This window comes from Mycteria americana, chromosome 2 (assembly GCF_035582795.1).
Source record: "Mycteria americana isolate JAX WOST 10 ecotype Jacksonville Zoo and Gardens chromosome 2, USCA_MyAme_1.0, whole genome shotgun sequence".
Taxonomy (NCBI): domain Eukaryota; kingdom Metazoa; phylum Chordata; class Aves; order Ciconiiformes; family Ciconiidae; genus Mycteria; species Mycteria americana.
Window position 1 is genome coordinate 166073808 of NC_134366.1, and position 27665 is coordinate 166101472.

General features: G+C 40.6%; 1 protein-coding gene across 1 annotated transcript; it reads right to left on the minus strand.

The window, feature by feature from the left end:
- Positions 1 to 2546: 2546 nt before the first annotated feature.
- Positions 2547 to 26736, minus strand: OC90 (otoconin 90). Its single transcript, XM_075495479.1, has 17 exons — positions 26687 to 26736; positions 26208 to 26236; positions 24979 to 25074; positions 21193 to 21258; positions 20914 to 20973; positions 20468 to 20642; positions 15832 to 15944; positions 14204 to 14332; positions 12637 to 12678; positions 11759 to 11815; positions 9424 to 9474; positions 9049 to 9105; positions 6989 to 7138; positions 6525 to 6623; positions 4524 to 4698; positions 3338 to 3444; positions 2547 to 2848 (listed from the first exon to the last, which is right to left on the minus strand). Exons 1-17 carry the CDS (start codon positions 26734 to 26736, stop codon positions 2547 to 2549), a joined length of 1758 nt encoding a protein of 585 aa, XP_075351594.1.
- Between the last annotated feature and the right edge of the window lie 929 nt (positions 26737 to 27665).

Here is a 27665-nt window from a genome sequence, read left to right on the forward strand (position 1 = left end):
AGCAAGCCTGGTGCCGTGTAGACCATCCCATTATTGAAAAACCCAAAGTGCTGGTGGTGACACCAGCCATGGAGCAATGTATTAACAGACCGGGTATGACTGGAAACCCCCCTGTACGCCATGATCTGCCGCTCTGCTGTGGACAGGGCTGGCGTCGGAGCAGCTCGCCTCAGCAACTGACTCCTAGCTTCAGTTACACCCATTTACACCTCTCGCCATTGCTCTGGCAACACCCAGGCCTCGTCAGCATCTCCTGCCAGAGCTGCCAGCTCCCGGTGGGTCTCTCCGCTGCCCGGGCATTTCCCTGCCTCAGGAAACCCTCTGTGCGCCAAGATCTGCCGCTCCGCTGCGGATCGGGCTGGCTCTGGAGCAGCTTCCCTCAACGACTGAGTGGTAGTTCCAGGTACACCACCTTTAAATCTTTTGTTCTAAAAGAAGGTTAAAAAGCGAGGGAAATTTGGAATCTTTTCAATAAAAATATTTTGTAAAATTATTATTTTGCTTTTTCATTTTTTTTTTTCAGTTAATAGTAACAAGTAAAAGTATGCCTTTGTTAAGCAAACTGAAGCATTAAGTGTGAGCATTCTTAGAGACCTTTCTAATTCCAAGAGAAAGTGAGACAGTATGACTTGACCCTCAAATCAATTATTAATTTGTTTCTGGATGTTCAGGATCACACAAACAAACCTGACTCCTTGACATATCACTTGAAGTTGAACTTATGACGAACAATATGCAAAGTATGTAAACTTTGACACCAATGTTAACATATTTTTTAATTCTGCTGTAGGTTTGCAGGCTCAGAATTGTACGACTCAGAATCCAAGTGTCTCAGGTAACGTGGCACCTGAGCTGTTGCATTCTGTCCTGCTTAACATCTGAAGACACTCAACTGAGAAGTAAAACTACCTTGTTTTGATTTCTGGTTCTAGTTTCTGAGATGCCTGGGAAGTTATGCTGAGAGGTAGTGCAGAACTGAGCCCAAACTCTGAACTTAAAGGGGGGGGGGGTGGGGGTCGTCAGGCTTTGTTTCTCTCGGTGCTCAGCACTGGGGAAGCTGCTGGTGAGAGTGAGGTTCTGTTATTGCTTGCTAGGGAGTGAGATATGGCACTAGGGATCAAGGATGCAGTTGAAGAGAGTGAGACAAAAGAACGCCAACATGATTCAACTGAATAAAAGAGTGGGAATCACCGATCTGACCTTTAAGAGATCTCATAAGTGATGCAAACACAGCACAAAGTCAGTTATGGCAGATCAACAGATGAATGGTCAATCAAGTTAAAATGATGTGACTGCTTTTGACCAAGAAGTCAAACCTTCACTCTTACAATTAGATGTGCTTACAGAGGAAGTACCTTATTAGTAAGGTTTTGATTTCACAATTACATGCTCAGAGAAAATATGGAAATACCAGTAATCCCATTGAATAAGATGTTATGTGGTATTTTGGGCAGGTCGCCTTCTGGGTTTAAGCTTTGTATTTGCACTGTTGTGTGCTATACAACTGAAATCTAATGAGAAAGACATATAAAGATTATACCTTTGTGCACATCTTTCATATCAAAGTAACAAGGTTGCTAGTGATTTTGACCCTAACTGGGTTTTTTTGTTGTTTAACTTTGTTATTAGTAGCCAACTTCTGGTAATTTTATTTCTTGTGGCAGTATTTTATGATCAAAGCGTAGTCTGTATCAAGTCCGTATCAAATTAGCACCTTATCAAGTAAAAGGATGTACATATGCTGTTGTCTGATAACTGGTGAATCTTGAGTGGTGAATTTGGGGGGAAAAAAAAAAAGCAAACAAACTTGGGTTCAGTAAAAAGCAAAAAGCATTATTCCAGCTTTACATTACGTACTTCAGAATACATTAGTTTTAGTTGATCCCAGGAAGCAGAACCTTTAAATTTCTTCCCTTTAACATCCTGAAATCTCTCAAAACTGGAGACAACCATGCATAGTACACAGCTTTGGGGCAAGGAATGTGTCTTTTACTTTCATGATCTGATTGACCAGCGGAAACTCTGCGAGTTGAAAATTGCAGTTAGATAGGAAGGGAAGAAGGAACTCATTTTCATGTAATTACCTTAGCTTTTCTTTTGGGTGCTTCCTGCGAAGCTCAGTAAAGGAAGAATATCTGCAAAAGGAGTTGAAGTAGATGCAGAATGGTTTAATTAAAAACCTGAAATACTTAACCAGCATCAGCAAGATTCAGTCTGAACCAACTACACAGTTAATAAAAATCAGTCTTTGATCAGGACAGTTTTGACTTAGAAATCGAATGAAATTATACAGAATACTGTCAAATAATTATTTAAGGTAATATCTGGCCTAAATAGATGGTCCATAGTGCTGACTTCACTACAGTAAGGAGTTATACAGCCTAACATTTAATACCTAGTCTATAATTAGGTCTTTTGTGTGCTGGAAAGTATAAGGCAGCCTGTAGAGTGACAAGAAAGAGTAAGGTTTGGTCACGCAACGGCTGACTGTGAAAGTCTCCGTGCCATTTCTCAAGCGCGTGGTGGTGGTTGGTTATTATCTGCCTTCATGTTTGCACAGTTCTGGAGTTTCCAACAGGACGGTGTGTCTCTCTCTTTGCTCTTCTTAATACGCTCCACAGTGGACCTTCCTCCTCACTGCTCTCCTCGGAGCTGGAAATCCCGGTGCTTATTTCTGGGCTGACCGAAGGCCTTTCGTAAGGGTCACTTTGACATAAGACTTTCTCCTCTTGGCACTCTTGCCTGTGGGGAAACTTAAAGCTTTCATTGAAGAAGGCAGAAGCCATGCACTCAGCTGCTGTCTTATCGCAAGCACATAGTAGTTTCTCACACATGCTCCAACCGATACCTTAAAAAGAAGTTTCAGAATTAATATTTAAAAGCAGTTACAATTAGTCCTTGTGTAATTTACCATGGGTAGATAAGCTTTTGAAAATAAAATTTTCAAATCTGCCTTGAATTTTAGTCTCCAAATTCACCTTTAATCATCTAAATATAAGCCTGACACCAAGGTGCTGGGCAGCTGAAGGTCCAACTGTCTTTAGTTGAATTTGTGAATGTAAAGACAACACCAGCTGACTTCTGTCTCCAGTCACAAAATATCTAAATGTAATTTTCTCAGCCTGACCTGGTCACATCACATACAGTAGTGTAATAACCTTTATCTCAACTAGGAAAAAAGCTCGGTCTTATAGTAAGCATTGGTAACATTTTGTAAGCCAAATTTTTCTGTCTCCATACTCAGCTCTAGCAGCTCACAGGCATGGTGGCCTTCAGTCTGTAATGCTTTGATACACTGTCATCAGGACATGAGAAATTTCCTCTAACCCAAACTTACATTTTGGCTTCTGATCAAAACATACAACTTCAGATCTTGAACTTGTTTCTGCATGACATCCAAGTTTCTTAACTTGTTCCATACAACAGTGATGAGAGAAGCAGCACCTAAAATAAACAGTAGATGTAAATGAAAAATACTTAGTCTTCCTGCATCACAGAGTACTCACAATTGTTTTATCTCTTTATTTTCAATGCCCATTAAAACTGAGAAATTTCAGTTTTCATATCATGGAAAAATCTTTTCCATAAAGAAGAAGAAAACCACCCCAAACTGTTCCTACTCTCCTCCTATACCTGTTCCTACTTTCACTACCTCCTTCCTAATTCTTTTGGTATCGTATGTTTAACAGTGCTGTAGTTTTTAAGGGTTTTTTGTTTTAATTTTAAGACATATAATTACAGCTGTAACTGTGACCTAATCCTCTGTGAGAAGTGTGTCAAGTGTTCAAATATTGTTGGCTGAAAATCTGAAAACTGCATCATGATAGCCAGAGCCTTCATCTAGTCTACCTGAGCATGCGTAGGCAGTCTTATTTGTGTGCAAGTGTAGGAAAATTGTGTATGCTGTATACTAAGTGCTATACTTAGACCTGACGTGGCCCCAGCTCTTATGAACTTCCACACAGGGAGAGATTTTTAGTTGTAAATGCAACACTCTTAAAGGAGATTTCTTTGCTTTGGTTGAATTCCCTGCATTACTCCAGAATTCCTCCTCTTTGTCAGCCGTGCCGTGACAGCACCCAGTTGGCCGCGGCAGGTCTCTTGGCTGCGGCTCAGGCAGTACTTCACTCGAGCTGTACTCCCTTCTGAAGGACAGTGCAGCACAGATGTGTGTTAACTCTTCTCTTCATAAATCACTTTCCAAACGACCTCTTAGCCAAATTTCACAGCAACCGTTATCCTCATCTCTTTTGATATACTCTTCCTTCTGCTCTACTTACCTCCCATCATTCTCCTTTCTTATTTTGAGTTAGCAAGTCCTCTCCAAAACATTGATGCAATAATAGAATGTCTTAGTGACATTTGAGTATTTCATGCTTTATGTATTTAAGTGGATTTTTTTTTTTCCATAATGTGGCCTGACTACTGATACAAGGCCGAACAAAAGGCATACTGGTCTTTGTTGGTCCATAGGCACACCAATAATACCCGCAGTAAACGGCAGATTATAGAAGAGCCCACACCTGTCCAGTGCATCAGTAGGATAACCTCTTCCTTGTTGGCCACAGTAGCAACCGTAAGACTCAAATTCCTCTGGGCATCGCTCAGTTAGACAGAACAGCATTTGTCCTAGTTGGGGCAGCTCCCTCTTCACTCTTCCATTTCCTCTCTCTTGCAGAAAGGTTAATCTCTCGCATACTATGAAGCAAAAAATATTATTTGAGACATCATGTTTTCACTGGCTGGGGGCTCTCTTGTGATGCTAGAAGTATTTTCAGAGCTATCAGAAACTTTTAAATACAACATTTTTCTATTTCTAAATCATTGCTCCAGTCCATGAACTATGGCTCTTAGAATACTACTGAGCAAGACAGCAAAAGTGGGGGGGAAATATTTAAGGGGAAGAGAGTTCCCTATGAAGATGTAAATTCCAAGTCAAACTGGATTGCAATGAGAGTACTTTGCAATCCTTTGTAATCCTTCATAGTTAATTTTTTCTTCTAGGGTATTCAAACCTAGCTGAGTATTCAATAGCTTCTGTCTTGGCTAATTCAGAAAATAGAGTCCTAACTTCTTGTGCTTGCACAGTGATAGCTGGGCAATGACTATGCTGTGCTGGAGGAAACAATAACTTTTTTTTTTTCATTTGAAATACCTTCCACCTAGCATTAAAGGTCTACTAGGACTAAGATGTACATGATTCCTTCATGGTATGCTTACAAAAATTGTCCCGATAAAGTTGGCTATTGTCACAGAGCAATCAGTAATAGTGTGGCTTTCCCAAAGGAAAGATTCTGGATTTTCACTTCAAAGAGAGTTGTTTCCTGATATTACAAACCAGGGAAGACCACCTTGGATTATCACATTCATGCTTTTTAACTGCAATTCGATTAGAGCTATGATGCCTCTATCCCAAATGCAGGAGCGATCTGTCGTAATGGTTACCGTGCTGATGAGATCTTGGCATCTCTGTGTCCCAACCCTAATGCTTCCATGGCTTCACCCACTCAGGAAGAGCTGATATTTTGGGAATTATGCCTAAGATTTGAGAGCAGAGTGTGTTCCATGTCAGGAAAAACTATGTCAGGGGGCCTCTTTTGGGACTTTGCCACGGAAAGGACTTGAAGGGTCTGATAGTTGGACTGGGGGAGAGAGAGGGCAGGTTTCCCTGTGTATCCTCCTTGCTCCCATGACTAATCCCACCTTCCCTTCTGCAGCTCGAGACTGACTCTCCCTGCTTCTTCCAGTGACAACCCTGGATTACTTCCCCCAATAGAAAATTCTGCCCATGTGCCTGCTTGAATCTTTGCTCACTCATGTTAATTCACCAAGAACAAACCCCAGGTTCATGCACTGACGTGCACTCTCTAAAAGCTGATCTTTTATGATCAAATTTTCCAGTTTGACAGAAGGCTGAATTGATTCTTCATGTCTGCTCTGTTCCAGCTCTGGGACTGCTTCTCTCCATTGGGAAGCCTAACAAGATGGATGGGACAGTCCATGAGCGTGGATTTACAGCAGTGACAGGTCTGAAATGTCTTGGGATCTCTGTGAACTCTGGGCAGGAGTTGGAACAGAATCAGAAATGGTGAGAAAAAGGATGACTCTGGCAAGACTTTGGCAAGAGGTCAGAGTGAGGAGCAGGGGAAGTTCCTTTTATTTCTTCTGCTGCTTGTAAAATAAAGTAACTCGAAGACGTGATTAAATTAATGCCTAAGAACAAAAGCAAGGGGAAACATTCACTGAGCTCATTTTAGATCTTGTACTGTATGAAAAATGTTCTTATAACCTAATCATAAGGAGTTTTTATAATTGTTAGTGATATCACATTGGTGGAAGGGGTTAAACTGTTGGAAGCTTTTGCAGATGACTGCATCTCCTGTTCTTATAAATACCAGTACATATATGCTTGTCCAACTGGCTTAGAATAACTATAATCTTTATATGTAATATACACCTACCTTTTAATATAGAGGTAACTGAATGTTTCATTAGATATTAGTGGAAAAAAAACCTTCGTTTACCTTTTCCGGCGGGTTCATTGGGTCCCCTGTCAGACAGTACCAGTTCCAGAGCTACTCCAGAGGAAGCTGTGCTCTGGCCACCCTTTGCAGGGCTTGTCTCTGGAGGTGACATATGCATAGATTAGACTTGCAAAGGTAGAATAAGCTGTTCTTTCAGTAATGTGTACAAAAGTGCATATTCTGAACCATAATCAATTGGCAGTCTTCTAACGTTTGCTTAATTCATAGTTGGAAGGCTGTTCATTAATGGTTAGTTAAGCTTTCCTGGTCAGTGTTTGACAGTGAACCGCCCTTTCCAGTGCAGTCAGTGTTGTGCACCCTGTATTCTGTGTAATCTCTCCAGATTTAGGGAGAAAATAGTGTTATTCCACATATCTATGAGAAATGCTGACTCCTCAGAGAGCTGAGGACAGGAACAGGGGAGTGCTGTAAGTTAGAATAGGTGTAATTCATTTTTTACTTGCCTTTTTCCTTTGTCCTTGCAGATATGCCTGCAGGCATCTTCTCGGTGGGGACAATTTTGACTTGCATTGAGTTGATATCTCCTGGGAAGGAGGCTGGAGAGGTGGTTATCTCTTCCACGGGGACCACAGCTTCCATAAATCCATCCTCTTCTGAATAAGCAGAAAGAGGAAAATGGAAGAAGACATGGAGCAATAAACAGCAAGATTTTCATTTTAGATAGCAGGTCAGAGTAATATCCTCAGGCAGAACTCATGTGAACTGATGGTCATAGAGAAAAAAATTAAAAATGAAGACTGGAAAAGCAAAGAGTACCCACACTGGTCATTTCTTCACATTTTTTGCCTTTCAGAAAACAAGATGCTGGTTAAATAGGACCAGTATAACTACTGATTTTTTTTTTTTTTTAATTTTATATGTTGCATACTGAGGTAAAGAGCTGTGCCAGTTGCTGGAAATCATATGGGTTCCTGATCAGTCAGCTACACTGAGAGATAAAGTACAGGCGAGATGTCATTTTCTGTGTAAATTGCTAAATGAAAGAAGTGTCCATTCACATGAGGATACCAAAACTGATAGCAACATTAGGGAAGGTAGAAAATTACTTTCTGACTGATGCAGAGCTGGGCAACTGAAGGATTTACTTGATTGTAACCACAAGCAAATATTAAGGGGAAAATAAGTCAAGGATGAATAGGAACATAACTTTAAGGAGATTCTTTATCCTAAAAATGACATTGGTATTTATTTTTAGATTATCTGAAGCTTTATTGTTGAGCAGAAATGTTTTGTTTAATTTGGGGATTACTTAACTTTTTTTTTCTTTCTTTTTTAACCTTTTTTATATAAGCTAACTTGTAAATGAAAACACTGTTATCAAATGGAAATCAAATGGTTTCATTTTTTCTAAACGTCAGTATGAAGAATGTGGCATTTCACAAACAAAATACTTTGAAAATACTAGTGAACTTGTGGTTCCACATTTTTAAAGCCTGTCCTTTTAAATTGCTTGGCTGAACTTATTAATTGGATTAAACTAAAATTCATTAAATTTGTCCTTCTGATGTTCTGTTTTTAGTATGTATTGAAAATAACCTGTCATAGGATAAGAGAATAGATAAAAGAAATGAAAGTACCGCTAAGAACACAAGGAAGCCCATGAAAGGTTGCAGAAAGGGATCAATAGCAACATGCTAGTTTTAATAGCTCAGCAAGGTGCGCATTTTATGCCACTGTGTTTGACAGTGATGTGTTGAAATGAAAGCGATTCCTGCTAGATGTAGAAAATAAAACTGAAGTTTGGGAAATTCTGCACTTAGCTAAGCATAGATATGACAAATGATCTTCTGGGAGCCATGCAGACCTACAACACAACACACAGATTTTCTGATACATTCAAGTCAATGGAGGAGAACATTTGACCAGTGTTTATTACAGCAATGGCATATTTCTGTATTGGGGTGGGAGGCATGGCTACTGTCCAGACAGTGTAGTCAGAGTTAAAAAATGACTACTTTCTACTCTCCATATTCAGTGTTCCTTGACATTTTTCTGGTGCATTTCAGTCTGCCTGAACGATCCTTTCTACAAAAAAGGGCACACTGAAAACTTCCAAGTCTACCAAGGTGCTCCACTTCTAGCTGTAGCTACTGGCGTGGCTGTGCTCAAAGCAATAGCAATTGCAAAAGCTGAAACAGGTTTTAGACTGGGAAAGAATTCTGCAAAATTCTGTATAATAAAGGAGGAGGCAAAATCAAAATGAATCCTTCTGGCAGCAGATGCTATGAATGTAATTTAAAGGACCAACCATTATATCGAAAAACCTTATATGAAGGAGTTTTCACAAATACTTGCATGAGGAGTGCAAATGAGTGGCTGGAGGCAATGGACAGCAAATACTTCTCAAGCTGGTTTTATTGTTTGTGTATCTGCTATCTGACCCTGATCTAAATTTGATTCTCCGGCAGCCGTGTTATCACCACGCATGGTTTTTAAATGTGATGCTTTTAGATGAAGTATTACTGTGTCAGCCAAAGGAAAAAGAAAGCTGAGAGTCACTGACCTTTTATCGAGGGGACGGAGGGAGCAGGAGCTGTACCTCTGTGGTCCCTTGTGGTAACTGTACAAAAAGCAGAGGCATCGTGGTAGTGACCTACCTGCTCTATTTCTGCAATGCATTTCTGGAGTGACTTTTACAGAAAACATCGTAAAGCTTAACCAGACATCACTATTAGCCTTGTTTTATAAAGAGGCTAATTAGGAGAAACAAAGTGGCTTGCTCAGGGATGTGCAAGTCAGTAGAACTAGGGGTATAAGCCAGAAAGGCCGAGCTGCAGATTTTTGCCTGTGACACCGTAGAGCTTCATAAACCAAAATCTGTTTTCACCTGGAGTCAGGAGTGACTGATTCATCAACAAAAGTATAATCAGACTCTTACCTCCAGCTTTGGAAGTCCCCAGGACCATCTCACTGGGCTCAAAAGAAATCACTGTTGAAGACAGAAAATGTAAACTCAGAAAATAAGTTGCCAGCACAGACTCTTACGAGAGATCAAGCTGCTGAGAAGAGATTTTTCAGTGAAGCAGGAAGACCCAGGCATTTCATGTATAGATATTTGCCCGTTTTTCTCTGTGGTGCATTGATTATTGTAGACAAAGTGATACTGATAAATTCTCATTGCTGTGTTCAAATAATGTGCTTTACACTAACAAAGAAGCAACATAAGTATGACTGCAGTGGCAAATTCAATATTAAATCCATTTGATAGACAAATATACTAAAGAGAATTAGGTCTAAAATCTCAGTGTGGTGCACAGAAGGATGCCACATTCCCTGTGAACACCTCATGTTTACCTGCACTGAAAGTCAAGTGCGGACGGGCAGCTACAAGCCCAAATACTTCCCTAACCTCTACTTTATTTATTTACCTGATAAACTTTTTTCATTTATCATCAGCCACATTTTGATAAATTATAAACATATCAATTATAAACAAAAAATCTCTGCATCTTTTTGTCTGCTGTTAGGATGTTGTGATGTGAGGAAGAACGTCTCTGCCTTTGAACAAGTTTCTGAGTAGTACTTAGCTTCGGCTTAATGCAGTTCCCACAGTTGTTAATGGTGAAGCTCCTATGGGCTTGAACGGGGAGACAGCTAGTTAAATGGTAAATGGTTCTCCAAATATTTCCTTCAAGGTCTGACTAGATATGTTATCTGTGATGATACATTTTCAGCTTTCTAAAATTCCTAATACACGTCTTTATCCTTTGGCAATATTTTGAGCCTTAGGATGAACTACGCCTCTTTAGAGAGCACAAGTAATCATTTTTTTGGGAAGTAAAAGATTGCTACAGATGTGCAAATACAGGTGCACTCACTCCTTCAGGAGTTCTCAGTTTTCTATTACCAACCCTTCCAGAAGCAGCGAGAGAAACATGAACCAAGATTGGAGCTGTTGTTAGGCAAGAACAAGAAATATCTGGTAAAAACCCCACTTTGATAATAGAGGAGAGGTATGAAGGAACAGTCACCACTTACACTCGGCATAAAGCCTTTTCAGATAGGTGCCCTTATGCATGTGGCACTTTTTTAAAAATAAAAAAAATCTGTTAAAGTCTGAAGCATTGTTTCTTAAAAAAAAAAAAAAGAAGAAGAAGAAAAAATTCCATATGGTTTTGCATTATTCCAGATTCACACTTAGGGCAATGACTTGCTTTGAGAAACACAGAGCAGCACACTACAGATTGAAACCAGGTTCTTAAGTTCTCAAAAAGTGCAACTTTCCACCTCTCCCCACTCCCCCAATATAACTCCCGAGTTTCTCGGAGTTGAGCAGTGGCTTGGTTGCACCCATCCAGTGCACATTGCTCGTGTGCTTGGCAGATACGGGGTCCCTGTACATGACAGTATGGCTTTGCTTGTGGTGGGGCCACATTACAAGAGTGCGTCAGCTAAATCAGGCAGTGGATGGTCTAAAATTGGTCTCCTTCTGTATTTCACTACTGTATGACTTGGCCCTCACTTACTAGGTGGGCCCTCCCAGAGCCACCTGGGGCTTTGGATGACTTCTCTCCACAGCCTCTTGTGTTGTAGTGCACACCATGCAGGTAGGAAGAGAATAGTTTTCTCATACTGCAGCAATGAGATTTTGCAAGCATCCACTCCTGAATAAGATGGCTATTGATTATAGCACAGAAAAATGAAGATTGTGAGAAGAACCACTTGGTCTTGTGGTTTAGGAACTCAGTCAAGAGGCACCAGAGTGAGAGGGACTTCAGCCAGGAACTCTACGTTGCAAATAACTAAACCACCAAACTGCTGCTTCATTTGCAACAATCCATGCTCAACTTTCCCTCATGCCACTGCTTGATCTTGTATAATTAAATGTCTCTTTAAAGACAACAAATAAGCAATTGGCTGTGGGTCCAGTGGTTGGCACCCACATAGCACATCTCTGCCAAAGAACTCGCTTGCTGCAACCTGTGTTCCCAGGGAAAAAAAGGTCTGTTTGGATGAAAACAGGTTTTGTCATAGAGTGCTCATTCTCAGCCCTTGGGAAACGTACTGTAAACAGTGGTTAGGCACATCACATGCACAAACTGAAAAACTGCACCTTATCATTCAATCTGGAATTTGATCACCAAAACATTATATCTACTTTTATATCAGTCCTTTCAGAAGGGCAGAAAGGAAGCAAACAGCTCATTCTTGTATTTTATTCTTTCAGCTTTTGGCAGCTGAAAATGGTGCTTCTTGCACTGGAAGTTGCAAACCTTCTTCCATGGATGCAGTTGCAGCCTGTGTTTTGTCAGTCCCGTGATGAAGGAACTCTGCAAAAATAGAAGCATTCTCACTCCAGAGTCATGGCTTAGGATGCTCATTAGACAGGATCTTGGCATAACATGATCAGAGTCATCAGAATGGAACTTATTTCTCAATATTATTACTATTGTGCTTTTTGTAGGGTTATTATATGATATAAATATAGCAAATACAATCCCAATTATTGATAATTACAGTAACAGTATTAAAATCCTGCCTTAGCATTTATACACTGCTGATACTAAATTCTACTCAGCAACATACAGTATAATAAAAAAAAAAAAATCCCTCAGACTATCATAAACAAGAGAAACTGGCTAGCAATCAGCGCTCTTTAAATTCCCATTTCAGCAGGTACTTAAATACTTAAATGAAGATATGAATTAAACATTTCATCTTAAAACTTAAATGTTTAAATCCAGGCACTTGGCTAAGGAACCTTGATGCAGGGGCTTAAATGTGCATGCAAATACAAAACGATCCATCTGAAAATATTTTTAAGTTGCTTTTAGTGTGTTTCTTCTTATATTATTTCTAAATGAGATTCAGGGTTCTCTTCTGAATTCCTTCTCAGAAAAAGGAGTCATTTGGCTGAAATTTTCCTGTGCACCTGTGTAAAAGCTTGTCACAAAAATCATTTATTAGTTTATAGGTTTATAGTTTATTAGGCTTTTTTCTCTTCCTTTCATATTTTGACGTCTTGCTAAAACTTGTCTTTGCTTCTCAGAAAGGAATTCATAGCTTCCAAAATACTCATGTTATTTTTCTGAGTTAAATTTATCTTGATTTAATATACTCCAATCAAAGAATTACAGAGATAAGGACATACCCTCCGTGTGAAGTGTTGTCATCTCTCTCTTGCTGGTTGTTTCTGAAAACGAGAAAGCTCTCTCATAGACTGAAGTGTGAGAAGGGAGTTTGTCACTGTTTAATCTGAATAGTACAACAAATCAGGAGTTCATTGAATTTATTCCTATTAAAGCAAAAGTTTAGGCAAATATATCCCCATTTCATTCACATTTTTCTCTGTAATAAAGAATCTACCCAAATCCTTTTCCTATAAATTTGTCAAATAGGATTTTTTTTTTTTTCCAAAGCCTGAACTGGACAGAACAGCTACACAGACAGATAATAACATGAGTGAACACTAAATAAAAATGTTTCATGCAAAGGATTTTTTTTTCCATTAAGAAATATGATCAGGAGCCTAAAATTAGTGGAGGTATTCAGTCAGCTACAGTTGAATCTATCTTTATCAGCAGTGGTAAAACCAGCAGGATTTTTCTGTTAGCGCCTAACAATTTCCCCTTTATTTGTAATGTGTTGGAGCTGCCATACTTTATATGAGAGCCATTTGATCCCAGTGAAGGATTACTGGCTTACACAACGCAATTTTCTGGCTTTGATGGAAACTTTCCTGTGGCATTTTCTTCTCCCTTGACCTATTCACGAGGGGATGCACGCATCCAGAGCATGATATAGGTGTGTATATCTGTCCTTAGCACTGAGGTGTGTGAATACGAGCCAAAGGATTAGAAAAACTAGCGTTGCTTTTTCACGTCTGTCTCAGCTTGGAAGTTCAAAAGTCCTCCCCTGCCATGATCTGATTGCAATCCGTATGAATTAAGTTTTTAATCCAGCCCTGTTCCCACAGGACAGGTATTCAGTCTTACAAGGCTGTAATTTCAGCTACAGAGCACAGATCAGCGCATGACAATGGAGATAAATATCCCCTTCGTCTTGAGAGAGGATTTTTCCTTCCAAGATGGAAACCAAGTAACAGAGCAGAGTGGGCCTATTTTTGCCTTTCCAGCTAGTGTTTTGCATGATTCAAGGGGAGGTTTGAGCTAGCGATATTTTCAGTTTGGCATTCCTGCTAGTGACCTCAGTGGGTCACTAATCACCCCAAGTATCGCCCATTCATTCAGGTTGGCAAGAGCCTCACAGGGTTGGAAGGAGCCTCCTGAAAAAAAAATTTCATCATATATAACTGGAATTTCCCTGTTGCATTTGTGTCTCTTGCCTCTTGTCCTGTCTCTGTGCACCTCCAGGAAGAGTCTGGCTCCATCTTCTCTACACACCCCACTAGGTATTGAGGACAGCAAAAAGATCTCCCTTGAGCCTCCTCCTCTTTCATCATGTGCTCCAGCCTCCTCACCAGCTCAGTAACCTCTCCTGGACTTGCTCCAGGATGGCAATTAGTCCACCTTCTTCTTCTCTCTTGGTATTCACTTGAGTAGCAGTAAATGGAGAGGACACATGAAACAAAGAATAGGACAGACTGCCAGATTTAGTGCAGGAAAGCACCCAGCTACTGCTTCATTCTCGGTGGGGCAAATTTGATGCCAGTGGAAAAACTGGCAGGAAGAGACAGTCGATCAGATCCTTATTATTACCTGTAACCAGAGATGGACAGAAGGAGACATCCAGCCCATTCAAGGAAGAGTTAATACGTGCATTCACAAAGCATTCAATGGCATCTTTGTCGCAGTTGCAGAGGAACTGTTCACAGGGGTCCCCAGACTCTGGAAATAAAATAAAAATCCAAACAAGGTACTATTGAAATATCTTTTCCACCTCCTGCTTTTTCCTCCCTGTAAGGTTTGTGTCTATATTCATTAGTGCAAACCTATTTATACTGTGCTTCTTCACGTTAAACACAGTCAAGTTTCATAGTCCAACACAGTTTGTTTTCGAAACGCCATCCAATGTAGCCCGGCACGGCTGGCAATAGACTTCTTGCCTGTGCCGGTTCGTTCTGCAGAGTAGAGAGGACTACAGAGCAGGGCTTTGCTGCCTCTAGTTTTTCCATGGAAAACTTAACCCAGCTGATACCGAGTCTGACTTTTCACAGACTTCATTAAAATATTCCTCCTAAACTCAAGAAGTCATAGTCCACAAGCCAAGCCTTTCAGGTAAGATGTGTTTTGCTCCTTATAAAGGATCTGAAACAGTTTCCCAGGAAATATTATTTGCCCCCTTCAAAACCTTCTGCCTTTCAGGGTTTCAAAAAAAACATTGCCCTTTCGGAGCTGTCACACTTCCGTTTCACATTTTTGATGGGGACTATTCTTTTTTTCTTTCTTTTTTTTTTAGTTTGAACAAAATTTTTTATGATGATTAAGCATGGAAAGAGCTAAAAAGGCACTGTTCATGTTTAAATGCACTTGGACCTTTATAGATTGGCCTAAATAGCAAAAATGGTTTTGATTTGAAACAAGAAAAGGAAATTGGATCAGATTGTTGCTTAAACACACTGTAAGGGTATTGGTTTGGGGATTCTGCTCTGCTCAAAGCAGAGCTCAGCAAAGCTCTGCTTTGCTGGTATCCTCAAATCACGTTCTAGCATATAGTCTTCTCTGAGAGTCAATACTTGCTGAAAAATTATATTAAAATTGATCAGGCATTAAACAGCCCCACTCCACACTTGACAGGACTGTATTAGTATTACATGGAGTAGCTTCTATTATAATGGCAGTCCCTGCCCTCGCTGGTGATACTGTTGTATCTGAGGAGTGTATACGACCCTGTGAACAAAGAATTTGTTCCTTCAAAGTATATAAAAATCAGGCCTTGAAGCTTCAGAAGGGAACTGTTTTTCAGTTCCTCAGCAAGAGGAGCCCTGGCAAGTTATAGGACTTCAATTTTCCTGCCTAGTTGGGCTTTGATGCTTCTATGTATTCCTCTTTCCCCAGCATCCGCTGAATTTCTGATGTGTGGAGATATCTCAAGCAACGCTTAGTCATCCTACAAAGTCAGGGAAACCTCAGCAAGAGGCTGCCTCCTCAGCAAGAGGAGCCCTGGCAAGTTACGGGACTTCAATTTTCCTGCCTAGTTGGGCTTTGATGCTTCTGTGTATTCCTGTTTCCATTCATCCCTGGGCAGAACGCTTAAGCCCTTAAGAATCCACACGTGGAGGTGGTTTCTGCTAAATTTATATCTAACCTTTGGTGGATAGCCCAGAACAAACTTCTTGGTCACGGTAAGGCTCCAGTATTACGCTCTTGCAATAGGTTAATCTTACCACAGGTCAGGTTTTCAGTAGAGCAGCTGACATCTGTAGAAATCTTTGATGGATCCCATGTGCACTCCATCTCCATTGCATCCTCGTAGCATTTGCGGTGCTGGAAACAGCAGCTTAAAAAAATGAAATAACACAAATGTCACACAATTTAGTTTCAGTTCAAGATCAGACTGCAATGCTTTTGTGTCACTCTTACACAAGAATGCAAAAGATGCCAAAAGAGAAAAAGTATTCCTCAGTGTGGTCCCTAGACACAAGAAAGGCTGAGTACTGCTTTTTCCTGAGTCAGTCTAGTGGGATGAGTGCAGAAGGATGCAAAACTCAGTGGTAGGAGCAGGTCTGCATGCTGTGGGAGACCACACTTACATTTCTCTCCTGCTGTACCTGAGTTCTTACAGCTCAGCTCTAGAGGTCCTGGCTCCAGCCCTGCCACAACCTTTCTCACTGCAGATTTGGAGAACTACACAGAACCTGGCACTCATGGAGTGTTAATGCCTCTGCAATGCCTTGTGAATCCCTATGTCTCATTGAGGCTACATAAATAGGTGTAGTGTTATCCTCTGTTTCTTGTACTTTCTCTTCTATGCAACAATCAGAATTAAAATGCACCATTTGGCCATGGGAAGGGGCCACAACATATTTTTCTCACACTGGAGTAAAGCAATTTTCTCCTACCACCACACAACAAGTTAGCAACCTTGCGTTTTCCTATGCCCCTGCTGTCATGCAAACCCCAAATGCCTGCGTGACCACTTTAGCTGTGAATAGCAATGAAACAGCAATGAAATAGTCAATAAAACAACAAGCTCTTCAGCAATCATCTCTTCCCTTCAGCTGTTTTTGAACAGGCAAGCCATCTACTTCTATATTATAGCAACATCTGTGTGCACTGACATCAGCTATAAATGAAACGCCAGTAAAACTCTGTCATCATTTACCCCATATAAGATTGTTACATAAATTAAGCAGGGGCTTGCTGTTAGATTTAGATTGAAATATCCTCATTTATAGAAATGGACTCAGAACATGGGTCCGTTATTCAATTTCGGTTGGTCTTGACCATGCCGAATGCAAAGAAAACATTAACACTCAAAACCATCTGCTGCCAGGAAGGGTTAACTTGCCATCACGATGTAAGGAGTTAACTTTAATTAAGCTCATGTGGGATTTTCGTTAAAGACACAGTGAATGTGTTATTAGACATCACCCGCAGCCCTGCGTGTGCACTGAACTCCCCAGTGGACAGAAGCACTCCTGCACTGATCAGACCGGGGAGCAAACACCTGCCCCTTGCAGGCTCCTTTCTAGGGTACGCATTCACTTGCTTACTTCCTATATTTAGGAAGCATTGAATATTTAATCACTTCCTATATTAATAAATAATTATTACAATATTTAACATGTCCTCACAACCAAGGAAGCAGTCCAAGTCCTAACCGTGATCAGACTTTTGACTTGGTGAAAGACATCAGTGATGACATTTGCTGAGGTTGCCGGCAGCAGATCAGAGCTCATGAATAGCGTTATCCCAGCTGATGAAGTTTCAAAGGCCAATTTCTTGCACTCCAGTGTCTCTGCTGCCTCTTAGTGGTTTTGCTCCCTGCTGTAACCTGGTCTAGGAGACTGCAGGAATGTATTGAACAACAGTGAGGGCAAACACCATTCAGTAGAGAGGCCCTGATGGTTCCTCTGCACCACTAACACTACTGTGCCTTGTTTCAGAGGTGAGGCTGAAGTTCGTAAGCTCCATCAGGAACAGAGTTTTAAACATATAGCTGATGAAATGTCTAAAGACCCACTCCTCTCTCTGCCTGAGGTCTAGTGAGGTGTCAGCACCTGAAATCTCCTCTAACTGCATAATTAGTGTAATGCAAACTCTCTGCAGTTCCTGTTTGTTTAGAGCATCACAATTACATCAACACTTAACGCAACAGTTAATCAGAAAATTTACTTGCCTTCCCTTTGCAAGCAGGGGATTGTAAGACATGGATTGTCCTCTGGGCATGCTTCTCTTTCCCCATGGACTATGGAGGTAGACTAGGCTCCTAATTTGGATATGACAATTAGCTACTCTGGGAAATGGGAAAAGGTTGGGCTTATGGGCACAAGCATTTTCCAATGCCTTAAAAACCTACAGTGAGGTGTTCAGCCCTTTTTTGTGGAACAGAAATGGTGGTGATAAAATCCGAGGTCTGCAAAACTAGTTTCTAAGAAATAAAGTTAGTGAAAAAATTGCAACACTGTGGGAACTGTGTCTGAGAAAGACACGTAGCAGCCACCTGTTTGGAGGCTCTCTTGAACCAAGGGCATATCTGTGTCAGTGGCAAACAATAATCAGTCTCCATTTACTGAAACTGCAGTGGGGTTGCTATGCTGCTAAGGAAACCTCACCGCAGGACTGCTAACCAATTTGTAAACACAAAGTGACTCTGTGGATGTTTCTCAGGACAAAACCGCTGACAGATAATTCTGCTGTTTCTGTATTTATGCTGCTCTGCATTAAAATGAAGCTGAGTGAAGCAAAAGCCCAGGTGCTCAGCTCTTCGGGTATCAATCCATTGAACTGACTCGAGCTCTCCTTTCAGCATGTCATCACGACTGTTCAGAAAACCTTTCCTAAGAAGTCCCATGGATTTTTTCCAGTAGCAGGATTAGATCTTCATTTTCCCAGCCATTCCATGCTGGAAAGTGGATGGATTAATTTCCATCTAACTGTAGGCATTAGCTCTTTCTGAGCCATTGGTGTCTTCACTCAGGGAATTAATACATCACATTGTTGGAAAAACCTTTTTTCTATTTAGACATGGATGGATCTTGATTCTCTTTGAATTTCTTTTCACACCTCCTGCTGGCATAAGTGAACAACCATTGGATTGTCCTGGCTTGAGATTAAATTTTTTTCTCACTAGCTCAGTCAGGGTCTGGGGCAGTATCGCTCCAAAGCACAGAGTGGAGTCTGGATGGTTTTGTATCGCTCCAAAGCACAGAGTGGAGTCTGGATGGTTTTGTTCCTGGTGCATGGTACTGGGAAGAGCCATTGAGCTACATTGTTCTTCTCTGTGCCTGGATGCTCCAGTGTCTTACAGCCTCTGCATGTACACAAGTATTCAGGGCAAGATCTGCTTAACCTCCTAACTGCCACTTGAAGTCATACTTAGCTGTAAGTTGATTCTGTTGATGCTTAAATCCCCTCAGATGCCAACATTTTCATTATAGTCCACTATGAGCTTACATTGCTGGTGTATTACGCAGCTCCCAATACCAACATTTTGGTAAGATTGAAAACCCACTAAACTGCTCAGATTAATGCTTTCCCACTCACCTTCTTAACAGGCCCTCCAGTTTTTAGCACCAATTTAAGTGAGACAGAATTCCCCAGTACAAAGAAACGAATGAGGTTTTGTTCACAAAGATCTATTCAGAATTTAGAGAGCTGTCCTGGTTTCGGCTGGGATAGAGTTGATTTTCTTCCTAGTAGCTGGTATAGTGCTGTGCTTTGGATTTTAGTATGAGAATAATATTGATAACACGCTGATGTTTTGGCTGTTGCTAAGCGGTGTTTACACTGGTCAAGGACTTTTCAGCTCCCCATGCTCTGCCAGGTGCACAAGAAGCTGGGAGGGGGCACAGCCAGGACAGTTGATCCAAACTGCCCAAAGGGCTATTCCATACCATGTGATGTCATGCCCAGTATATAAACTGGGGCAGTTGGCTGGGGGGCAGTGATCACTGCTCGGGGACTGGCTGGGCGTCGGCAGCTGGTGAGCAGTTGTATCTTTTTTAATTTTTTTTTTTTCTTTTTTCTTTTTTCCCTCCCATGGGTTTTGTTCCTGTCTCTCTCTTGTTTTCCTTCTCATTACAACTCATTATTATTATTACTATTATTTTGTTCCAATTATTAAACTGTTCTTATCTCAACCCACGAGTTTTCTTACTTTTTCTCTTCCGATTCTCTCCCCCATCCCACCGGGGAGGAGTGAGCGAGCGGCTGCGTGGTGCTTAGCTGCTGGCTGGGGCTAAACCACGACAAGACCTCTGGGTTAGATATGTCAAGGAGATGGGTATGGTGTTTACTTATTCTATTGCATGAATGGCCACTCTTTGCAACCAGTTCAAACCTGCTGTGCCACCAGAGTTGCTGTGGTGGAATTATATGCAGGTGTGGGGCACTCTGCTTTTATCTGTAGGATGGGAGTATTTCTCCACATCGAAGTGTGGGGAAATAAAGAGAGACTCTGAGCTATGAAAAAAAAAGCAAGTGGATCATCACATCCTGTAGATTAGGACCACCTCGACTTCATCTGTTTCCAAACCATGCTGTAAGGCAACTGGTACGGGGTGTTGGCCCAGCAAAAAGATGGTGCTCACCAGCAGGTAGGAATAACACAGGACAGGGCTGATAAACCAGAGTTGAAGTTATCTTTTGTAGGTTGTATCAGATATTTAGGTTGCAAGTGAGTGATGACTAGATTAAACAGAGCCGGATGGTGTGAGACTTACTTACCCTCTTCTATTTTTTTGCAACTGTCCTTAAATCATTTAGACAAGTGTTATGCTTCGGGTCATGAGAGCATGAGGGTACTGACAGCCAGTCAGGGCAGAAGAGGACATCTCTTACTTATAAGATGAGACTTACTCATCAGCTTCATCCACTGGGAGCCCTTCCATCTCAAACCGGCAAGAGCAACCATAGTCTTCAAAATCTCTGGGACAAAAACCAGTAACACACTTCATTTTGTTCACAAAGTTGAGGAGGGCAGGAAAGTTAGTGAAGATGGACTGTAACCAGGTGAAGTGAGAACCCAGGCAGTCTGGAAAGAGAACAGCCATAAAATGCATGGTAAATGGAGGTGGGCCGGGTGTGGGTCACAGATGGATGACATTTGTGTGAACGCAGAGCTTAAACAAGGCAGTAACACAGGGACATTGAGCAATGCTTGACACTCAGCAGTATTTAGTTTTATAATAGTCTTTGGGGAAATCTACAGCTTCAAAAATCCCTGTTCCTTTTCAGTATATATAAAAAGCAAACTCCATGGGGTTTCTATTCAGTGCTCAAGTACAACTGGAACACATACTTACCAAAAAATAATGCAACACTTTCCACATTTTGAAAGACTCCATTGAAGAATGTGGCATTGTCTAAATGAAAAAATAAACAAACCACACTTCTTTTTAAAAAAGTAAATGACAAGAACTGTCCCCAGACTCCCCCTGGTCTTGCTTCAGTTGTTAAACCACTTTGAGATATGAGTTACTAGCTATTTGCTAACAGCACGCTTCCCTGCAATGCTCCTGGAGTACAAGTGGTTCCCCACTGCCATGCAATATTGTAGAAAGTAAAGCTTAAACCATTCTTACTCAAGATTCTTTCAGGTGTGTTAAGAAGCTCTGGCAGGAATGCTGGCGGCTCCAATTCTTGGCCACCTACCTCAGCAAACAAATTTGAGAAGAAAAAGATTTAAAAATAAAAAAAAACCCAACAAACCAACAAAATATACTTCATTATGACACATACACTGCAGGCATTTTGAATACCTTCCTACACTAGCAAGCTGATTTATCAAAGCCATGAAACACTTGCTTAGCTCCATCCGCACCCAGGAACGCCCAGAAGCGTACTGGTAAGTCACATTGACTTCAGCTTAAAAATCAGTCCTCTGTTAAACTGAGGTATTGCTAGTGAGGATGTGCTAACCCTTGTATTCCTGTGCTCTTCTGAACAGCAGCACTTACTGGGACAAATCAGTAGAATTGTATAAAATTTTTAGTTGCCCAACTACTTTCATTGTCCCAAATGTTTCTACTCTGTAACCCTGTGCTCTCCACTTATTTGAAGTCAAGTTTGGTTTTTCTGAGTCCTTATTCCCTATTGCCTTATTGCCTCTCTTCCTATCACTATTTCTTTAAGTCAATTATCTCCTTTTCTTTTTGAAGATGGTATGTTTTCCACACTTTTATTTTCTTCTGTTTGCCATGTCCTGAATTAGGGTGAAATCTAATACTTTTTCTCTCCCTTCCCATTTTTTTTCCTTGTTCTTATCTTCTGCACGAGTTTAGGAGAGCATGTTACTTTGGATTTATTTAAACTTGACTTTTTTTTTAAAAGATAATAAGTCAAGGGTATTTATTGGCTCAAGGATCTAAAAAATGAAGAAAAAAAGTAATGTTAAATTCATGGCATAGCTTATGTCTCAGAATAACTGGCATTAGGAAAGCTGTCCATTTTATCTATGAAAGATTCTGGGAAAGAGCTGACAGTTATCTTGCTAATCTGTTGCATTTTCCTGCAATAAATATAGTTGTAAGAGAGTAAAGCAGAGTAGTGTTTTTTTTAGATACAAGCCTTAAGTTTATGTTTAGCAAAGGATTAGGAAAAAATAGGAATTTTTTTAGTTTGTACCTAAGGGCCTTCTCAAGATGTCTACAACTTTTGTGGAGTGAACAAGATGGTCGTAGTAACAGTCATATGCCTCCAGCAATTCATTTCTCAATTTTAGTGGCAGAATATAGATATGGGATTGAGGGAGGTAGGAAGAGGTGCTTCCTCTTATGTTATTCTTCTCCTGAATGTCTTGGTCACAACAAAAAGCTTTTGTATGAACAGCAATCCATCAGAAATGTCCTTCATTGCAGCAGGCCCGAAGGGAACAGACAGCTTTCCACAAACCAGAAAAGGTCTCCGAATAAAGGCTGGCCTTTTCACAGAACTGGAACAAGTGTGTTGAAAGCTTGATGGCCACGAGGAATCCAGATTCAAGTGAAATAATGGTGTGCTTTGCAAAATAAATAGCATTGAATGCTATATATTTCTACACGTGCTTGCTAAAGAAAAACTGTCCCTTATTTTCTGGCTTAAAGCCTGTATTTCCTCTGCAATGACAAACATCCTTCCCTCAAGCCATGTTCTGTCAAGTGCATCTAGAGCCAGGTTTTGACACACTGCATAACATCATGGCTCAAACTCAGTGCCTATTGATGAACAGCCATCGATCATTTAGTCCTTTCAGCAAAATTTTGGAAAACATGAAAATCCCATGAGTTGAAATGAGACAGAGGAGAGAACTGATAAAGCCACATTACAGAACTGCTGGAAGTTGTGATTGCTCCAGCATCCTTCATTTGCATTTAGTTCTTGTCAGTGAACTTAATTCACACACACCAAATGAACACATAAATGTTTGAAGCTACCCTGGAGAAAAATCTCTACCACAGAGTCAGCACCTTGGTAAACCTTTAGGTCTTCTAATTCTTTCACTACAAAGAGCGATATCTCTAATTGTCACTAAGTCAAGATCAATGAACCAATGTTTGCTAACAAGATTGCTCAATATCGTTTAAATTGGGGGCGGGGGGGGGAGGGACAATGCGAAAGTACTTTCTGAGAGAGTACTTAAAAAAGAGAATTATTCTCTTTTCTTCTTTTGCTATCACGTCTTTTGGGGCTATTGGTCCTATGTCGTTCCCTGGATAGCCAGTGAAAGATTGCATTACAAAAATCAATCCTTTAAACCTCAGAAGACCCCAAGGAGGTCAACTTCTCTCGCCTTTCTCTAAAACCTACTAAATGACTTGGCACATGTCCTGGCGAGACTTGTATGATACATCAGCTCTTGGGCTTTCCGGTTGTATACCTTACCCACAGAATTTATTTCAACATTCAGATACATGTGAAAATGTTTCTGGACTGTGTCTGTGATGTTGCTACTCTGACAACGCTTTTCTGAAGTGTTATCTGAAAAAAGCCCATCAAAAAAACATTAGTGCACCTCCAGTTGTTTTTGGCAGTCATGGCTAATTAAAATGTCATGACATAGGGCATGGACACAGTCATTATAATCCTTGGGGAGCAGAAACCTTGATTGTGCCACGAAAAGTCAGGGTGCAGCAAACCCAACCTGTTTGATTTATTCATGGCAAATCACATTAGCTCCTCACAAAGATGCTAGTTCATGCACAGATATTTGCTTCAGTCTCAAAGCAGAGATCAGCAGAATAGATCCTGCATAACTATAAATCAATGATCCTCTCCAAACCTAAAAATGGTAATATTTTAAATCTTTATGCTCAGATTGTGCTTAGCTGGGGGAAAAGAATCTAAAAACTGTGGCACAGCGTTTTGAGGTTTGGGGGAAATCTTTTTCAAACATTATGTCAGAAAAATTCCTGACTGTCCAGGTATTTCTGAGTGTACTAGATATTATCAGTATATATAGTCCCCCTTATATCTGGGGGCTAAATACCCCTTATTTTTTATGAATAAATGGTGTAGGTATTTTGGCATTCTCTATCACTGCAGTGGGAAATGCTAATATTCTTACTGACTTCTATTCGTATAGTAGGAGTGTTAAGGTTCAGCTTCATCAATATATTTTAGCCCATGTGTTTTGTGTTAGACCTGTTTCTTTACTGACTTCTAATGCACGCAACCCCTTAGAAGAGAGGCAACTGGTGAAGTTGAAGTAGGTCAGTGCAGAGTTTTGTCTATGCCAAGGTGCTGAGTTTTCTTTTCCCTTTAGAAATAACCCCATGGAGTGACCAGAAATGGTGTTAGACCTTGTAAGAGTCCTTTTCTTCACCTGCACACCGCTACTCTTAATGACATTCCTACACAGTGCAGGGACTGCAGAAACTTGAAATGTTTGCCCGTCCCTGTCACTGGGAAGCTCATTCACCCATGACAATAAAATCTAAAGAGTTATATGAAAGAAAAAAACCTACTCATAGTAACATTTGAAGGTGGAGCTTTAGCTGAACATGAGTTATATTTCAGGATGCACTGAATGGTTTGGAGAATATAGACAACACACATGTATTTAATGAGTAGAATCTCTTTATATGTAACTTGTAACTTTTTTGGAGTCTAAAGGACTTAAATAATGACCAAATGTTAGCAGAAGGGAAGTTGCAATTTTCTGGTTATATTTTTAAGCCCACTAAATGTTTCTTGCTTCACTACAAGTCCTGAGAAAAAACATGTTTTATAAGTACTCCATAGATAAACTTATTTAAATGCATTTGGATGTTGAACAACTAGGTTTGAGGGCACAGAAGGCATGCTTCTAAAGGATTGTTTCCAAATGCACATGCTTAAAATAGTATTTAGGCATAAATGTCAAATAATCGTAAAAATACATTGCCACTTACCACTGTACAACACCATTGACATAGACACCAGCAGAATTACAATCATTTTTTGTTTAATCCAAAGACAAGAAAAAGTCACACAGCAGACTGGTGTGCCTGGTGAGTTAAGTAAAATATTAGGCAGAATGTTATCTCTTGAATCTGGGAGTGGGAATACATCAGCTTAGAAAATAATTCTTTTGTAGCCTGGCCATATTTCTGTTTGATTTACCCTTATCATAGTAAATGCACATATTACAGCAATGGTGAGCCTTATGTATCCTTCAAATTTTACCAATGTCGTCCAGAAACCTGACTAACAATATTTATTTGGGTATTGCTTTAGGTGAGTCAACAGGCTCTGCCAAAGTACCATAGACAGGGAAAGTCCATGTAGCAATAAAATGGTCTACTGAAAGTTTCTTTTGTTTTGCAAACTGTTTTCACATCTTACTTGATCTAACAGGATGTTTAAACAATTCTTCATATTATGTTTAAATGTAGATATTGTGAAACACTGTGTAAATGAAGAGACATTCTGGGATTACTTCTGTTGATCCCAGTTAATCTGCAATCCATTATATTAGTTTGCTTCACATGACAAAAATATCTCCCACTTTGTAGTAAAACATTTACTCTAATCTGTGTTGAGACTGATCTAATGTATCATATATTTTGCTAATGATAAACACTACGTTGTTTGGAGATCTTCAAGTTCTGGGTGTGCTTGTCCTTACAGAAACGCGTGTAAAGAATTCTTCTGAAGATAAAAGCTTGCATTAGTATTCATTAAATGACAGATAATAGACTGGTTTTGAACTACAGTCACAGTTTACCCTAAATTTAGAATGACTTTCTAAGTAAGTCAGACATGGAGTTTTTTACAGCCAAATAAATGAGCATTTATTTACCAGTTTTCAAATATGTTATCTGCTCCCCTCAGATCAAATATTACATTCATTTGTATTAAAAAATCTTGTAATATTTCACCAGGAAGTGAGATTATAAATCTAACAGTTCTAAATATTTACAGTCTACTATTCCAAATCTCATACCTCCACTTTAGTCTACAACTCCACAGTCCAAAATAGTTTATTCTACATTGTTTTCTTCCTGATTCCTGTATTATAGAGTACATCTAGAAAAGCTTACCTTGAAGGATATTACTCGAAAGCAGTTGGATGGAGGACAAATGGATTTCAACAAAGTGAGCACTAAGTTATTTATACCCACTTGGATATATACCTCACCCATGTGATCACTTCCTTTATCAAACTCACTTCAACATTTATTAATTATTTCTTCCATGAGATTCCTTAGAGTCATTATGCCCACAGAGCATCTTAGTAATATAGCTCCAGCCATGTAAAGGATCTATACTGAGACGTCTGTTCTTCAGGTGCATTCACCGTATAGTAACTTTCCCTAATACTCTTGGCTGTAATTAAATAACAATCATCTCATTGTTATTAATCACTCAAAAAATCTCTGGGGCATGTGAATATGCCTTTAATAGCTTAGCAAGAGGTAGTGTTCAGTGATGAAAGACGAGTGAAAATCTATACAGCTTTAAACACTGGCATTCCTCAAGGCTGAGATGCCTGCTCTTGTCTATCCACAGTGGCTCGGATCCAAAGCTGAGTGAAATCCAGGGGAAGGTTGAGTCAATGAGCTTTGGGAAGGCTTCTCCTCGTCAGGTGTGCTTTCTGCCAGGGTCAGACACAGCTACCCTTCAAAGCCGCCATCAACAAAGGCAAACTCTCCACTGAGTTTTAGCATGGAGAAGTGAGAAGTCTGACAAATTGGGAACTGTAAAAATACATGAACAAAAGGCTTGGCTCCTCCAAGGCCCTGTGAACTACATTGTCTTCAGAAAGGCCTTTGACACTGTCTCCCATAAGATCCTCATAGAGAAGCTGTTGATGTATGGGCTGGATGAGCCCAGTGAGGTGGGTTAAAACTGGCTGAATGGTGGGGCCCAGAGGGTGGTGGCCAGCAGCACAAAGTCTAGTTGGAGGCCAGGGACTAGCAGTGTACACCAGCGGTCCATACTGGGTCCAGTCTTGCTTAACATCTTCATTAATGATCTGGATGCTGGGGCAGAGTGTACCCTCAGCAAGTTTGCAGATGACACCGAGCTGGGAGGAGTGGCTGATATGCCAGAAGGTCATGCTGCCATCCAGAGGGACCTTGACAGGCTGGAGAAATGGGCCAACAGGAACTTCATGATGTTCAACAAGAAGTGCAAAGTCCTGCACCTGGGGAGGTACAACCCCGTGCACCAATATATGCTGGGGGCCACCCAGCTGCACAGCAGCTTGGCAGGAAAGGACCTGGGGTCCTGGTGGACACCAAGTTGAACTTGAGTAAGCAGCAGTGTGCCCTTGCAGCAAAGAAAGCTAAGGGTATCCTTAGCTGCATTAGGCAAAGTATTGCCAGCAGATCGAGGGACTGGATCCTTCCCCTTTACTCAACTCTGGTGAGGCCACACCAGGAGTACTGTGTCCAGTTTTGGGCTCCTGAGACAGATACGGAGAAACTTGAGACAGTTCAAAGAAGGGCCACGAAGATGATTAAGGGACTAGAACATCTCATATGAGAAGGGGCTAAGAGAGCTAGAACTCTCCAACCTAGAGAAGGCTCAGGGTGATCTCATAATGCCTATAAATACCTGAAGGGAGGGTGCAAAGAGGACACAGCCAGGCTCT